We start from the raw sequence: 14,014 nt of genomic DNA on the forward strand, positions 1-14,014 counted from the left end.
CCGATCAGTTTTCACAACACTTCACATACGAAGTTTCGAGGAGGAAAGGTTATCTGTGTTGAGAGGCAGCTGATGAGGAAAGCATGGCCCTAAACGCAGGTACAGTGTGAATAAACTCATTTGTGGCTTATTCTGGTTTAGAACTCCCGAAATATGACTTTCATTAAAGTTTCTTTATGACAGTTACTTTAGTGCTGCTGAAGCACTGACACGTGCAGTCCCGCTGAAATGACCCGCTAGCAGGTTAGCGCTTCAGTGATGTGTGGCTCTTTTGCAGTCATGATATCTGGCTCTTAAAAATTAAAGACAGTGACTGGCTATTAGTGACAACCTAAAGTCGCATACCTGTCTGAAAGCTCTATATACATTCCTACTAGCCACCACTAAGTACAGTGTATATCAGTAACAGACACATGGGCCACTGTTTCTCCTGTGATGAATCTTAGATGATGAGGACTTTGAATGGGAGCATCCCTCCGAGGCGGAGATGAAGGTGATTCAGGCCCGACGGGAGCGTCAGGACAAGATCAGCAAGCTGATGGGAGACTATCTGCTGAAAGGATTTAAGATGCTGGGGGAATGCTGTGAGCTGTGTGGGGTGAGAGGCAAACATTTGTTTTATTCATCAGGCACATCATTAAATAGTATTTTATCAGTGAAAATATACATGTCATAGCCTTTAATTGAAGTGTATTGACTTAAAAATATATTGTGTGGTCCAAAGTTCTGAGACCACGTTGAGCAATTAACCACATTTTTTTACAAACCTGGAAATAAACTATGTTTGAGGATATTAAAAAACTTAAAACAAAGGAAAGTTATCATGTAAAATAAAGGAGAAATATTTAGGGTCGTGCACTATTTCTAGATCACTAATTAAACGTAAGCAAATTTGTTATTGTGTTAAAGGGATAGTTCACCTAAAAGTGAATATTCTCTCATTTACTCACCCTCACGCCATCCCTGTGTATAACTTACTTTCTTCTGCTGAACACAAACAAAGATTTTTAGAAGAATGTTTCAGCTCTGTAGGTCCATACAATGCAAGTGAATGGTGACCAGAAATTTGAAGCTTCAAAAAGCACATAAAGGCAGCATAAAAGTGATCCATAAGACTCCAGTGGTTTAATATATGTTTTCAGAAGTAATATGATAAGTGTGGGTGAGAAACAGATCAATATATATGTCCTTTTTTTGACTATAACTTCTACTTTCACATTCTTCTTATATTTTCATTAGGGCTGCCCCGACCAAAGATTTTCCTAGTCGACTGGTAGTCGTTAGTTTAAGCCATTAGTCGACTAGTTGTTGCACGTTTATGATATTAATTTAATTACTTATTTTATTTGGGAGGGGGGGCTGAGAAAGAATGTTATAAGTAACATTGCTAACACTGTTCTACATTATAGAGAAATACTAAACCGTAATAATGAGCCTTTTTAAATATAAACTTTACAAGTTTGATTACAAACTTTGAGCTGCAGCAACACCGGCAAAAGCGGTAATGATTCTGAATGTGTCGGAAAAACCAGCAAGGAGACTGTCTGAACATTTAGTTAATTTATAGAGAGAAATGCACATTAGGGTTGTGCCGACAGATGATGATCTCGGGGATGACGATGGTCAGAGTGATCGGCAATAGCTGATGCCTTTGACGATATTTGGCTTGTTTTCCCAGTACTGTATTAAATTATTATTATTAGGCTATTATTATTATCAGATTAATATTACAAATAATTTGCCCTGCGGCACACAGACGCGATTGAAGAAACACACTTTATAATATTATTAAAAACAGATGACAGAAAAGCCGTCTATGCGCATATATGACGCGCTGATACGGAGGCGTGCAGTCTCGTGGAACACGCGCATGTAAAAGGTTCTCACTCTTTTTTTTGTTTCTGTCTTCTGAATGTCTTCTTTTTTTGTTGTTGTTGCAAGAACAGTATCGTCTATGAGTGCTGCAAATGACCTCAGATCATCTCAGCTCAGGAGCTGCTTTGAGTTCAGTTAACTTTATTTCCACAGAGCAGTTCATTGTGAATGCAACTCTGCAGCCTATACATCTGTGATTAAAACACGTTCACCTCGAACCATGATTTATATTTAAGTGATTATTATCATCATTATAATTATTATTTTTACATTTATAATTGTTTGTCTTCATTTGTGTAAGTAATTTTCCGCCTGCATGTTTAGACGGATACTTGCCTGATGGTAAATGGAAAGGTGGTTACTTTATATATATTATTTTTTTGATCACTTCATTATTTTAATTGCTTTTTTGTTTCGTTTGGAGTGCAGTTTGAATTTAGAAATGTATTTGATTTAAGTTTTTGCTTTTTCAATAAATTAATTTAGTTTTCAATGCAACATTACTAAAGCAAGAATATTCACTGATCCTTCAGCCTGGGGGTTTCCGATGTAATTGGATATTGCGAAATATATATATATATATATATATATATGTATATAGACAACATAATACCCAACCGGAAGAGAATGCACAGATGAATTAGGTTCTTTGCCAGAGAGATGTTGACAACTGTTGTAAAGCCATCTTTCAAAAAGTTGAACACCACACATTTTAATTGCACTTATTTTTTTTCCAGTTTCATTTGATTTTTTTTGTTAAAATAAATAAAAAATAAAGTTCAAAGTTTGAAGTATTGTGTTGGCATAACCCTAACTCTGTTTAATGAAAATTACCCCATAGTACCACCTAGCGTCCAACCAGCGGTAATAGTTTCCTGTGGAGTTTTTTCTGTTGGTTACCAACCAACCAACCAATCAAAACTTGGTCAACCAAGACTCTTCTCATCGACTAACGTTTGGTCGACTATCTGGGGGCAGCCCTAGAATTCCTAATTCTTTGTGCATATTACGTTCGCCAGTCTAGGGTTGGGGTGTATTACTTATCGTGCGTGTGGATTCCCATCCCAATCGTCGACCAAAAAGAACAATAACAATTTAAATCAAGAAATTGTAAGTTTATTAATTAAATAAGAAAACTGGAGAAAACTTCAGAATGGTCAAAGGCCAAAATAATAAACAAAACTGCTTAAAATAAAACTTCAAAATAAGTTACCCAACGTATGAAAACAAAAATACATTTATGCATAACCTAACTTCCTAACCATAAACAAATACAAAATTAAGACAAAAATGGCAGGCCACTCTTACTCTCTAAACTCAAGAAACTTACGAGTCACACAACTCAACAGCAAAGCCAAAAAACAAATGGGCAGGAGACAAAACACAGTTTGGTTTGGCGACAGGAAGGGAATCCAGGAGCTCTCACACGCTGTCCGAGAGTTCTTACAGATCCACTCTAGAATGTGCTCACCTACATTCTGTTTACGCTGCCTTTTAAACCACGAGCTAATTGATTTGAGAGTACAAATCACGTGGAGCTTGCTCTCAAGTTCACATACAGATCACCCAATTCTACACCAAATCTTATAGGGATGTAACAGTGCATATTGCCACCTACTGGGCAGGGAGGAGAATTTATAGTTAAAAAAAAAAAAAAGACTTAAATATTGATCTGTTTCTCACCCACACATATCATATCACTTCTAAAGATAAGGATTTAACCACTAAAGTGTTATGGATTACTTTCATGCTGCCTTTATATGCTTTTTTTACTTGCATTGTATGGACCAACAGAGCTGAAATATTCTTCTAAAAGTCTTTGTTTGTGTTCAGCAGAAGAAAGAAAGTCATACACATCTGGGATGGCATGAGGGTGAGTAAATGATGAATTCTCATTTTTGGGTAAACTTTTCCTTTACGTTGTACAAAAGGTCAGATTTCCTTCTGCTGAATTCCACTGAAGCACACAAGAAGCTATTTGGAACATTCTCAAATTATGCTGGGATTATATGGATCATCAGGTTTTGTAGAAACTAGGAGTCCATTTCAGCTCGCATGCATGCTGTCAATAAAGCAGAAGTGAAACACACAAAATACTAAACTCTAATATTGCTATGCTGATAATTTGCATTGAAAAAATGTGCATGATATTGGAAAATAATGCAAAATCGAAGCATTTTTACTAGTAGTCTCAGACTTTTGGACCCAACTGTAATTATATATAATAAAAAATATTATTGATTAAAGTGTGTAGGAATTTATGAATTCCATTAAGGCATGTTCACACAGGCAGAAAAAAAACTTTTTTTTTTTCTTTTTATTTTTTTTGGCCCATCTTACTCAAATCCGTTTAGGTTTTTGTAGTCTGAGCATAAAATCCAATTTTTACAAGCCTGATCCACACCGCATTCGTATGTAGTATGAAATCCAATTAAAATCAGATTTTTGTTAATGCGTCTCTGTCTGAACAGTCAGATCAGATTTCAAGTGGGTTTTTTTTGTTTGTTTGTTTTTTTTCTTCGTCCTTTTGTTTTGCTCAACGGGTTGTTGCATCAGGTTTTGCGACTTGAAGACATATACTGTGTGTTCCTAATGGCATTAATGATGCCTTCACTGGGAAAACAATAATGATGGCCACACTGTAGGATCTTTACAAACAGAATTTTCAATAACAATTACTTAAAAAGTTAGTTCTAAATTACCATTTTATTACACCTTTCAGCCCTCTGAAACTATGTCAGTGGAAGTGAGTGTTTGAGGGGAATAGAGCGCAACATTACCCGCCCACTTATTCAGCTGTCTGGGTTCCCAAAGTATTTTTCCCATTCATTTTTTCTCTTAGACTTTTCATAAAGGAGTTGTAAGCCATGAACCAAACCAACCAGCTCCGAGGAGAATCACAACACCATAAACTTCATTTTGAGGCAAAAAAATTTGAAAATCGGACAAAAAGACAAATGTATAAGACTGTGTACTTACTGTCTTTACTGAGGGCACAGACTACAATCCCATGAAGCATTGCGAATGATGTCATTGAATAAAACATTATGGTAATATATAAAACTATTGATTTTAGGGGTCATATGACACCATGCAAGAAGCAGACGTGTGAGTGACGAGCTCTGCGCACTTTGCTAAATTTAATTATTTTCATGTTATACTCTGGTGAAATTTGATACACCCAGTTACACATTTGCTCTTTGAGGCAAAACGTGGAAAAGAAGTCAAAATCCTCAGGCTCTGGAGACATTAAAAGACACTTATGTGTTCAGGATGAAAGCCCCGTCAGGCCTACAGACCGGGGACTTGATTTGGATGGCGTGGCGGGAGAGGTGATCCAGCGTCAGTTGTCCAACATGTCGGTTCTGACGAAGGTTCTTGCTGACTTGGAGGATCTCGCTGTAATACGTCAATCAGTTACGGCAATGGAAATAAAATTCTCTCCACACACGCTATGTCTCCGTGGTAACACGCACAACAAGCCACGTGATAAGATGCATGGGTTGACGGTCTCAGACGCGGAGGCAACTGAGATTAATCCTCCACCACCCGGATTGAGGCGAGTCACTATGCCGCCATAAGGACTTAAGGCGTACTGGGAATTGGGCATTCCAAATTGAAAAAAAAAACAAAAAAAAAAAAAAAAACTTCATGATTAATGCGTTCATATTTTGATACTGCCCTCATGAACAACATAAGCAATCGCAAAACATCCATTGCTAAACTCTCAGTAAAGGTTGCATTGTTACTATGACAACTAATGTGGACATGCTAGTAAAAGTGACTGCAGATCAAATGAGATCTGGCCACATATAACTTGCAGTTTGAACAGTCAGTCTAAAAAGTCAGATTTAAGAAACAATCTGATTTTTTCTGCAGTGTGAACAAAGCCTAATTGTCTTATGTTTTTGCAGACAATTCTGTTACAAGATAAGCAGAAGAAAAATTACTGTGTTGCTTGTCAAGAGCTGGATTCAGATATTGACAAGGACAACCCAGGTATGGGCATCTTCAGCTTCATGAATTGTGATTGTAAACCGTGTTCATTTTTACACCGTTTTTTTTTTTTTGTCTTTTCATTGTCAAAATTTCACCATGGCATATTCATTCATCTTTGACAATTTTACTCTGACTAAAAAGGCATATCATTTTGGTAGACAGAAATAACATTTTAGTTGACGATAATGTGCAAAATGTCAAAAAACATGTTTCAAACTGTAAAAGACCAAACATTAACCAAATATTCAAATATTTTGAAAACTGTATATACTACTAACAATTATTGAAACATGTATCAAACATATTAAAGATTGAAGTCCTGAAATCCTGAGCTCCTAAAATAATAACTGAAAAATTGATATATTGAAGTATTTGCTACTTTTTAGCAGTTACTCTGTTGTGAATTCCTCACATTTAGACAGTTTAGGATATTACGTTACATGTAGCATTTTTTTAAGAAAACTGAGTTTTCACAACGCAAGTTATGCATTCTGATTAGTGCTTTGCTTAGTTAAAGTTCACCTGTTCGTTCACTTCATGTATGTAGAGATGCAAGTTGTAAAATATATATGTTGTGGATATAGCTGATTAATCTCACAAATATAGGATGTGTTTGAGTGAGGTTATTAACGCCTTAGTAAAGTTAATTGTACAGGTGTTCAGTTCAAGCAGGGAAATCCCTAACATACTGTGACTGAATTGTTTCAATCAATTCTTTCAAGATTTTCCTTTATTTAAAAAAAAAAAAGTTAGTGCTTTGTTAAAGGGATATGGATTCACTCACCCTTGTGCCATCCCAGATGTGTATGACTTTCTTTCTTCTGCTGAACAAAAACAAAGATTTTTAGAATAATGTTTTAGCTCTGTAGATCCATACAATGCAAGTGAATGGTGACCAGACCTTTCAAGCTCCAAAAAGCACATAAAGGCAGCACAAAAGTAATCCATGCGACTTCAGTGGTTTAATTCATGTCTTCAGAAGCAATATGATAGGTGTGGGTGAGAAACAGATACATTTTTAAGTCCTTTTTTACTATAAATATCCACTTTCACTTTCTCATCCTTTCACATTCTGAAATTGAAAATGGAAGTGGAGATTTATAGTAAAAAAGGATTGAAATAGTGTTCTGTTTCTCACCCAAAGTGATTACATCACTTCAGAAGATATATATTTAATCACTGGAGTCATATGGATTACTATTAGACTGGCTTTATATGATTTTTGGACCTTTACAATTCTGGTCACCATTCACTTGCATTGTTTGGACCTACAGAGCTGAAATATTCTTCTGAAAATCTTAATTTGTGTTCAGCAGAAGAAAGTCAGTCATACACATCTGGGATGGCATGAGGGTGAGTAAATATAGAGATAATTTACATTTTTGGGTGAACTATCACTTTAATATCGTGAATTTTTTTTCTCGTCATATTTTCATCAACAGTATGTTTTAATTAAAACCATCTGATTATCGTCAATGCGTCTTTTTTGTCTGTGAACAAAAAACCGTTCTTTTTGTCAATGAACACGTTAGTAATTTAGTTGACGAGGGTAACACTGATTAATTGAAAATGATTCAGTTCAGAGGATGTTCAGTCTCATCTATTTCTGTTAACTTGTTCAATTTCTCTCTCAGCTTTAAATGCCCAAGCAGCCTTGTCGCAAGTACGAGAGCGGCAACTTGCAATTCAGCCTCTCCCTGAAGCTAATGAAGCCTTGTCCAGCGACCCCCCTCTTGCCATCACGGGCCAGCCCAGGCCAGAGCACTGCGAGGGGGCTGCATCTGGACTGAGAGGTCCCCCTCCCACCATACAGCCCACTCCTCTTTCTGTCCCCACTGTCAACTCAAATTTCCTGCCTCCAGCCAACCCTCCTCTTCAGGCTGCAAATCCTCCAGTGTCTTTGGGCAACACCCTCCTCCACCACCCAGCTCTGTCGAGCGCAGAGGAGGCAGTGCTACACAAACTCAGATGGGCCACACAGGAGCTCCAGCACTCAGTGTCAGTAGAGGCCAGTTTCCAGCTCTGCAATCTGATCAGAGGCTGTGCCGAATCCTTGCGCAGCCTGAAAGAACTGCAGCTCCCATAAGACTGAATTACAGACAGGGCTGTAACAGCACACACACACACACACACACACACACACACATAAGGAAATACAGACAGCACTAATATATATATTACTACCATACTCAAAGAGGGTTTATTTGGTTTTGTTTATGTTTGTTTTAAAGCAGCTTAGTATGTGTCTGTGTAGTGTGTTGAAATACATTGTTTGAGCTGCAAAGGCTGGTTTCTATTTCCTTGATTTGATCAGAGTTTTTATAAGTTTGATGATAGTAGATTATTATAATTTTTTTCCCGCATAAACCAAAGTTAAGGATTAGGTGATTTTTCATGTGTCCTTTGGGGTATTTCACTCAGCAAAATGCATTACAAAAGGAAAAACAAAAAGTTAAATTATTAAAAATTTTAAGAGATGAATTACAATTCAATACAATAATAGTAATTAAGCTCGATTGACTGCATTTGTGGCATAATGTTTATTACAACAAATATACAAAAATATATATGCATTCATTTATTAATAAAATATAAATATAACATTTTTATAAAATGTATGTTTTCATTAATAAAATAAATGTAAAAAAAAAAAAAAAAAAAAAGAATCTCTGTTAAACAGTGAAAAGTTAAAATACACTGTTTCAAAAGTATAGCTACAAGATCTACAGTTGAAGTCAGAAGTTTACAGACACCTTAGCCAAATACATTTAAACTTAGTTTTTCACAATTCCTGACATTTAATTGTAGAAAACATTCCCTTTCTTAGGTCAGTTAGGATCACTTTATTTTAAGAATGTGAAATGTCAGAATAATAGTAGAGAGAATTATTTATTTCAGCTTTTTATTTCTTTCATCACATTCCCAGTGGGACAGAAGTTTACATACACTTTGTTAGTATTTGGTAGCATTGTCTTAAATTGTTTAACTTGGGTCAAACGTTTTGGGTAGCCTTCCACAAGCTTCTCACAATAAATTGCTGGAATTTTTGCCCATTCCTCCAGACAGAACTTGTGTAACTGAGTCAGGTTTACTGTGCACACGCTTTTTCAGTTCTGCCCACAAATGTTCTATCAGATTGAGGTCAGGGCTTTGTGATGGCCACTCTAATACCTCAACTTTGTTGTCCTTATGCCATTTTGCCACAACTTTGGAGGTATGCATGGGGTCGTTGTCCATTTGGAAAACCCATTTGCGACAGAGCTTTAACTTCCTGGCTGATGTCTTGAGATGTTGCTTCAATATATCCACATAATTTTCCTTCCTCATGATGCCATATATTTTTTGAAGTGCACCAGTCCCTCCTGTAACAAATCACCCCCACAACATGATGCTGCCACCCCCATACTTCACGGTTGGGATGGTGTTCTTCTGCTTACAAACCTCACCCTTTTTCCTCCAAACATAACAATGGTCATTATGGCCAAACAGTTAAATTATTGTTTCATTAGACCAGAAGACATTTCTCCAAAAATTAAGATCTTTGTCCCCATGTGCACTTGCAAACTGTAGTCTGGCTTTTTTATGGCAGTTTTGGAGCAGTGGCTTTTTCCTTGCTGAGCAGCCTTTCAGGTTATGTCGATATAGGACTCATTTTACTGTGGATATAGATACTTGTCTACCTGTTTCCTCCAGCATCTTCACAAGGTCCTTTGCTGTTGTTCTGGGATTGATTTGCACTTTTCGCACCAAACTACATTCACCTCTAAGAGACAAAATGTGTCTCCTTCCTGAGCTGTATGATGGCTGCGTAATCCCATGGTGTTTATACTTGCGTACTATTGTTTTTACAGATTAAGGTGGTACCTTCAGGCATTTGGAAATTGCTCCCAAGGATGAACCACACTTGTGGAGGTCCACAATGTTTTTTTTTTTTTTTTTTTTTTTTTTTTTTTTGAGGTCTTGCCTGATTTCTTTTGATTTTCCCATGATGTCAAGTAAAGAGGCACTGAGTTTGAAGGTAGGCCTTAAAATACATTCACAGGTACACCTCCAATTCAGTACACCTCCTATCAGAAGTTAATTGTCTAAAGGCTTACATAATTTTCTGGAATTTTCCAAGCTGCTAAAAGGCACAGTTAAGTTAGTGTATGTAAACTTCTGACCCACTGGAATTGTGATATAGTCAATTAAAAATGAAACAATCTGTCTGTGAACAGTTGTTGGAAGAATTATTTTTGTCATGCACAAAGTAGATGTCCTAAATGACTTAAACTATAGTTTGCTAATATTAAATATGTGGAACGGTTAAAAAATGAGTTTTAATTACTTCAACAGTATGTAAACTTCTGACTTCAAATGTAAACATCACACGTGTCAATACGGTTTTTGTGTGATAAAATAAATCACTTAGCTTATCTACGTAAAGTTATATCTAATATTACAACTTTGTTGTCATTACGACTTGATGGCAGTAAAAACCTTAAATCATATTAAAGGGATAGTTCACTCAAAAATGAAAATTCTCTCATCATTTACTCACCCTCATGTCATCCCAGATGTGTATAACTTCTGCTGAACATATACGAAGATTTTTAGAAAAAATATTTCAGATCTGTAGGTCCATACATTGCAAGTGAATGGTGACCAAAACTTTGACGTTCCAAAAAGGACATAAAGGCAGCATAAAATTAATCCATAAGACTCCAATGGTTAAGTCCATTTTTCTGAAGCTACATCAGGTGTGGGTGAGAAACAGATCATTTTTCTTCTGAAGACAAACAGTGCGAGAAACAGCGCCTCGTTGTGGCCAAACGGCGCACTGGGTGGAGAGATACAGTGGGCGAGGTTAAGCTGTACAAGACAAAAGAAAACGTTGAACGAAAACAAAGAGGGACGCTTTGATCTTCTGACCAGTTCTTACTGGCCAGTTTTGCTTGTATCAAAGTACGGATATATTGTTTTATCTTGTGTATTCGATACATGCGCTGTTTTACGAGAAAATTAAAATGGGTAAGAACAGACTCCGAGGACTTAATAGAGAGAAATATATTTTTTCTACGGAGTAAGTTAGTGATTAATAAAAGGGTTAAACCACCGAATTGGACTTTTGAGCGACTTTTTCTGTGTTTCGTAAGCGGGTTTTTTTCTTCTTCCCGGAAATGTGTTTTCGGACGTGACAGTTATAGAGTCAACCGGGTATGGTCACCTATATTACCATATTTTCTATATTAAGACAGTATAGCCTACTTCATCTAAGTTGGTTTGTTTTGATAGTGTTTAAAACAAATGAAAAACTAACAACACTAGGCCTGGACATTTCTTGCTGTAAAGACAGTATACGATACTAGTTTGAAGTGAAAAACACTAAAATCGGAGATGAACGGGTATCAATCCAATCCACCGGATTGTCCGGCTGGAAGTGTGTGCTCTATTGAAGGTTTGCCACCGTTACCCAAAGGGTTGAGTGGCATCCTGAACTCCAGCGGAGGGTCCTGGAGGGACATTGAGAAAGTCTACAGCAAGAGGACGCGCATCCAGGCAGACATCAGCAAGTCCAGAGTGAGCGATACTTTTGGCCGCAGTAAACCCGCAAGCCTTGACGCAGCGCTGGCCATGCTGCGCAAAGAGATGGTGAGTATCCTATAGGAACCGCAGGACTGGTATAGGACAACGCCTCTATAGGTGTGCTTCACTATATACTGTGTGTGTATGTATCTATATTCAGTACTGTATATATAGTCTGTGTGCATACATACTTTTGTATATACATACACAATATTTTACATATATATATATATATATATATATATATATATATATATATATATATATATATACACTGTACATATATATAATATTGTGTCTTTTGTAGGTGGGACTCAGACAGTTGGACATGTCCTTGTTGTGCCAGTTGTGGTCTCTATATGAGTCCATACAGGAATATAAAGGAGCTTTCCAGGACATTTCCTCTTCTTTGTGTGAGAGCTCCTTCAACACTGAAAATGGCTACTCTGAAGATGAAGAGGAGGAAGATGAAGAGGAGAGTGGGGGGACAATATTATCCCTTCCTCAGCCTACTCAGAATTCCCGGGACCAGTGGATCAAAGACTCTTTCCACCTCTCCATTTAAATGAACCATGTTATGTGTGCTTTCTATTATTATCCTCATCTCTATACAATATGACATACACAGCCCCAGTGTTTTTTTTTATTTTTGTAGGATATTTTTACAATGGTGATTGTAAGTTCGTTTCAAGCGAACCTTGGGAAATTGCTTCTTCTTTTTTTTTTTTTTTTTTTTTTTTTTTTTTTACTGCCTATAAAATAAGACAGGATGAGGAATGACAGGAAGAGTATGTTATGGCCAACAGTCTAGGGGTTTTTTTTTTTTTGTGTTTTTTTTTTCTTACACATGGTAATGGGTGTATTCATGTTTCACTCAACGCTGATGTCAAGAACAGAATTAAAGACTTGCCTTACATAATATTCTCGTATTGTATCAAGTCAAAATTACACTATATTATAGATGTACCAAATGTGTGAATTATCACTTGTCTGTTTTCTTTATCACTACCTGTATTTTTAGATACTGTTTGTTATAAAATATTATTTTATACCAAATCTGTCTTTCATTAGTAAGTTAAACACTGAATGTAGTCCTTTTTTAGAAAATGAAAATGTAATAAAACATAGCTCAGCTAAATGTTATGTTGTCTGATATTTTTATACACCAACAGCTTATTACAACAACAAGAGCAGTCATTCAAAAAAGCTGTCTAGTGCAGATATGATTACATCAACCATTAGGTGGTATTTATTTCCACCCTAAAGTTATTGAAAAAGTGCTGTTTTGAGCTGCTTCTAGAATATCAGTTTTATGGGAAAAGACAAATAATCTCTCCATTATCTCAGTACTGTTAGAGTAAATTAAGTTTGTCAGATTCTTTTCTTTTAATGTTTATCTCTGAGTCATACCAGACACATGCCATCTGAATAAAAAAATTATAATAATTGTGTTTGGATTTAGGCTTGTTCCTTGTGGAAAAGAACCATTCTTCCATTATGCCAGAAGCATAAACAAATCGTCCCAATACAGCTACTCATGTGCTTATTAGGCAATACTCCTAGCTTCTTCCGCCCTGGGGAGGGAGGGGAGGAACAGGCTCAGACACAGGCCAGGCATTATTTAAGATACTTCATTCACATTGCTAATATAATTACAGTAACAGTTACTGCATGGCTTTGAGAAGTGATACCCTGTGATTTCCATTTAAATATAAACTCAGCTTTGTATTTATAATGTCACCCAGTCTATATTAACTATCCAAAGTATTAATTTATGGTTTTATTTAATCATATAATAGTTGTAATAAATTATTAAATAAAAGGTTAATAGACATTTTCAGAGACACGTCAGTGTTTTTAAATAGTAGCTAAATAACCTTGGTTTAATCTCTTAAATTAATTTTTTGTTGAGTTTGACAGGTGGATGAACCACAATGTCTAAACTGATATCACTGCTATTCGGGGAGGTCAAGATTTGACTGCAGCTGCTGTCAGAGTGTGTCTGCTAAAAAAAAAGCAGAGTTATTAAACATTTCCATCTGCTGCTGTAGGCCAGGGGTTTCCGGTGGAGATTATGATGTTTTATAATGGTAGGGATTTTAATTAATACCAGAGAGTCAAGTCTTTTAAATCCCTTAAACAAAAAAATTTGTTTAGTCACTATTTCTACAGATGACATCGTTACATGATATGCCAGTAGGTGGCGAACAATTAACATCTTTTATGTATTATTTGAGTCATTGAATTATTGATTTAACTGGTTTGTTCACAAACGAAACAATGGAAGTGAACAACAATGATTTGTTTACTTAAAAGATTCATTTAAAAACACAGATTTGTTCACGACCAAAACAATGGAAGTAAACGAGAACAATTCATTTAAAAGATTTATTCTAAAATGATAATACAGTATGTGAGTCATTGAACCCCTTACCATGCACACCAATACGCTGATAACAGATTATTTTAAAAAATCACACAAAGCGGATCACATGACGCCATGTGAGGTTCGGACGTGTGAACGGCGAGCTCTGCGCACTTTGCTAGTTTTAATACTTTTCATGTCATAACCGGT

The 14,014-nt window shown here is 36.2% G+C and overlaps 2 protein-coding genes across 3 annotated transcripts; both read left to right on the forward strand.

Annotated features, from left to right (window-relative positions):
* On the forward strand, window positions 1-8,475 carry znrd2 (zinc ribbon domain containing 2). Of its 2 annotated transcripts, none has more exons than XM_051685911.1 (4): window positions 1-99; window positions 447-598; window positions 5,790-5,874; window positions 7,509-8,475. In XM_051685911.1, exons 1-4 carry the CDS (start codon window positions 84-86, stop codon window positions 7,958-7,960), a joined length of 705 nt encoding a protein of 234 aa, XP_051541871.1. In that variant the 5' UTR covers window positions 1-83; the 3' UTR covers window positions 7,961-8,475. The 2 variants fall into 2 exon arrangements, with proteins under 2 accessions (XP_051541871.1, XP_051541872.1); XM_051685912.1 differs by lacking the exon at window positions 1-99 and adding an exon at window positions 190-243.
* A 2,167-nt stretch (window positions 8,476-10,642) lies between these two features.
* Window positions 10,643-12,186, forward strand: fam89b (family with sequence similarity 89 member B). The gene is made up of 2 exons (XM_051685918.1): window positions 10,643-11,505; window positions 11,747-12,186. The coding sequence occupies exons 1-2, from the start codon at window positions 11,251-11,253 to the stop codon at window positions 12,002-12,004; spliced, it is 513 nt and encodes a 170-aa protein (XP_051541878.1). The 5' UTR covers window positions 10,643-11,250; the 3' UTR covers window positions 12,005-12,186.
* The last annotated feature ends 1,828 nt before the right edge of the window (window positions 12,187-14,014 follow it).

This window comes from Myxocyprinus asiaticus, chromosome 43, assembly GCF_019703515.2.
Source record: "Myxocyprinus asiaticus isolate MX2 ecotype Aquarium Trade chromosome 43, UBuf_Myxa_2, whole genome shotgun sequence".
In the NCBI taxonomy this organism is placed as follows: Eukaryota; Metazoa; Chordata; class Actinopteri; order Cypriniformes; family Catostomidae; genus Myxocyprinus; species Myxocyprinus asiaticus.